At 31.8% G+C, this 3,127-nt stretch overlaps 1 protein-coding gene across 1 annotated transcript; it reads left to right on the top strand.

Annotated features, from left to right (window-relative positions):
• The first annotated feature begins 234 nt into the window (after positions 1-234).
• On the top strand, positions 235-2,490 carry LOC137248170 (uncharacterized). Its single transcript, XM_067779034.1, has 6 exons — positions 235-259; positions 733-788; positions 915-977; positions 1,457-1,669; positions 1,728-1,884; positions 1,952-2,490. The coding sequence occupies exons 2-6, from the start codon at positions 750-752 to the stop codon at positions 2,092-2,094; spliced, it is 615 nt and encodes a 204-aa protein (XP_067635135.1). The 5' UTR covers positions 235-259; positions 733-749; the 3' UTR covers positions 2,095-2,490.
• The last annotated feature ends 637 nt before the right edge of the window (positions 2,491-3,127 follow it).

The following is a 3,127-nucleotide window of genomic DNA, read 5'->3' as shown; positions in this document are numbered from 1 at the left end:
TCAAGCCCGTAGGAATCAATGTGTGCGTCTGTGTACATGTACATAAGATATTTGTGTGTGTATTGTTTACAGATAAGCACTGTTGCCATTGACCATTTTGCATGTATAAAATTGCAAACGGTCAAAAATTAGCACACAAAAGTTTACTAGGCAACTCTGTCTAGTGAGAGAGCGATCAGCTGACACGTTCTTACGGAAAAAATCAAAATTGTTTTGATTTCTACGTTCCGGGCTACGTACGTACGGTCGTTGCACGTCGGTGAGTTTTCGTTTACATTGCACACTCATAAGATAGGTCGTGTCAGCTGACACGTTTTTTCTACGTACGTTCGTGAGTAACCACGGCTTTAGAGTTATTTAATTACTCTATACACCAGGTTAATCACTAGTAAAGTTTTATTTATTCCTAAATGTCTCTTAAAGTTGCACAAATATTTTAGCCAAAGGTAGATATGTGCAACAAAATTACCTTGATCAGCTGACTTCTATCGTTTTCAATGCCCAACTAGAAAGCTATCGGTTAGATAGCTGTGTTGTATATTATATATTGGGGCATATTCATAGACGGAATTTAGTTGGTACTTAAAGTCAGTTGAAGCTTTTTTGACAGATAGCCAATAGAATATTATGTCAAAAAGCTGTAACTGACTTTTAATTCTTAACTAAGTTTTGACTATGAATACGCCCGATTGTTTTGTATAAGATATTAAACGTATATTATTCTTTTTATAGATGTGCTGAGAGTTTTGATGAAGATTATTTATAAGATGGATCAAATTGAACAGAATGTAAGCAGTAGGGTAATAGGAGACGGAGGAAAAATAGCATTAAAATTCACAATGATATTGTATTTAACTAGATATTTGTATTTTACAATATTCATGCAAAGTACTTTTTGTATTCTTTAAACTTAGCAACGTACACTCAGCTATAATCAAAGCGTACTAATGAAAATGGTGGAGGAAATAAAGCAAGATGTAAGTATTGTTTTTATTCAATTAATTTTACTTTTCGCTTCAATTATTCTCTAATGGCTTAGGCTTTTTTGTGTATAACTAATCTTTGCTTTGAAGAGTATTAGTTTCATTCGCCTAACGATAGATTACTTCCTACTTAATTGGCGCTTAACCGTCTAAACGGTTATGGCCGTCCAACAACGATAGATTATTATTTTAAATATACAGCCCAATTCTCAATCCTTTTCCCGGGGAGATTTCTCCCGTTCTCCATACAAAAATATGCCATTCTCAACCATTTTTGTATGGAGAACGGGAAAAATCTCTCCGGGAAAACATTGAGAATTGGGCTGATAACGAAAAAAGGTACCGACCATATCTCAACCAAACTACTTTGTTGCTAAAGCTCACATCTGAGTATATAATATTTTGTAACACCGATTTTCAACTCGTTTCTTGTTAATATATATACTTCAACAATAAACCTTCGTTTTAAACAGGCGGTACCGAAGAGTGAAGTTTTGGCGCAACAGCACTTAATGCGAGAGTGCAAGGTGACGCTGAAGAAGGTGGAAAGCTCTGTGTGCAAAATTACTGGGGAAGTCAGAGACAAGTACATGGATGAAGTTGCCAGCGCATTGCCTCTCCAGAATGTATTAGAGGTTCTAAGGGTAGAAGAAAGATTGAAGGTAGAGGAGTATGCTGTAGCAATGGTAATTTGACCCAAAAAGTTATCTTTTACCATAATTTAATTTCGCTTTCATACTTTAGAAGGTTCATATGTTCAAAATTAAGGGCATTTCAGAGGACATATCCCGAGTAGTAAAAGAAACTTTTAGTGACACGTTGATGGACGAGTACAACTGGGCGGGAGCAGCTGGAAAGAAAAGTCTCCAAAAGCTTTCCTTGTTCGAGACATTTCTTCGCGGTAAGATGTTATAAAGAGAGATGTATTATAAATTGTATTCCTATATTGATTTTTGGTACGTTTTTAGATGTATTCATACACCAAGGACATGCATCGTATGAAAAAGGAATGAGAAAGGCGGTTGAACTCAGCCACCACAGGATGGCACAAAGGAAATTCGGCAAAAAGCAAAAATTAGTTACTGCACAAACAAGCCCACCAGCGCAATGAATTGTTTCCTCTTTTCTTTTCCATTTAAGTTGTAGCTTTTGAATTTTCGGTTTTTTATATGTTTTTGATTTTTTTTAGTTTGCGGAATATATTTAAGTTAATTAGTTACTGTTTTTAAGTTAGGCTAATGTAATACACAAACGAAGTTTTTAAGTTTTCGTTATATTTTTAAGTTAGTCAGTTACTTTTTTTAAGTTAGAATAATGTGATATTTAAATGAAGTTTTTTAAGTTTTCGAAATATTTTTTAATTTAGTCCCAATGTTTAATTGAATTTTTTATATAGCCTTTATTATAACTACCTGAGACAAAAAGGACAAATAACTAATAAATAAAAGCCTCTTTGACAAAACATGTTGTGAACAAAATTTAAAGAAATGAAATTTTAATTAATAATGAACACATAAAGAAAAGCAATCTGATATAAAAATGCAATTTATGTTTTTTTTAAAGAAATTACATTTTTATGAATACTGAGTCCATAAAAAAAGTAATGATATACACATTTAAATAAGTAAAAGTTATAATAAATAATGCAATATATATATTTTTCATAGTTTTTTATCATAAGTACCTGAGAATGAAAGACAAACAATTATTAGCTTTTTAAAGAAATGAAATTTTAATGAATACATAAAGAAAAGCAATGTGATATATACGTAAATAGGTAAAGTTAGAATAAATAATGTAAATATACTTTATTTCAAGAAACGAAATTTTAATGAACAATGAAAACATTAAAAAAAGTAATCAGATATACAAGTAAATAAGTAAAACTAAGTGAGAATAAATAATGTGATATATATATTTAATTGGATGTTTTGAGATCTTTTTATAGTCTTTTATCATAGTAGTACTATATAAAAGTGCACATATATTGAATAATAAACGAATTTTTATATACATCTGTATATGTTTTATTTATTATGATGCATCCTCTGTGATTGATTTGCCCATCCGGTTTGATGGAACCGTCCTGACTAATGTTTACATCAGGCATGATGCCTCCGCCCTGACAATTGTTTACCTCCGGC

This window comes from Eurosta solidaginis, chromosome 4, assembly GCF_040869045.1.
Source record: "Eurosta solidaginis isolate ZX-2024a chromosome 4, ASM4086904v1, whole genome shotgun sequence".
NCBI lineage: Eukaryota > Metazoa > Arthropoda > Insecta > Diptera > Tephritidae > Eurosta > Eurosta solidaginis.
The sequence above is the reverse complement of the archived record's forward strand: the minus strand, read 5'-3'. Positions and strand labels throughout refer to the sequence as shown.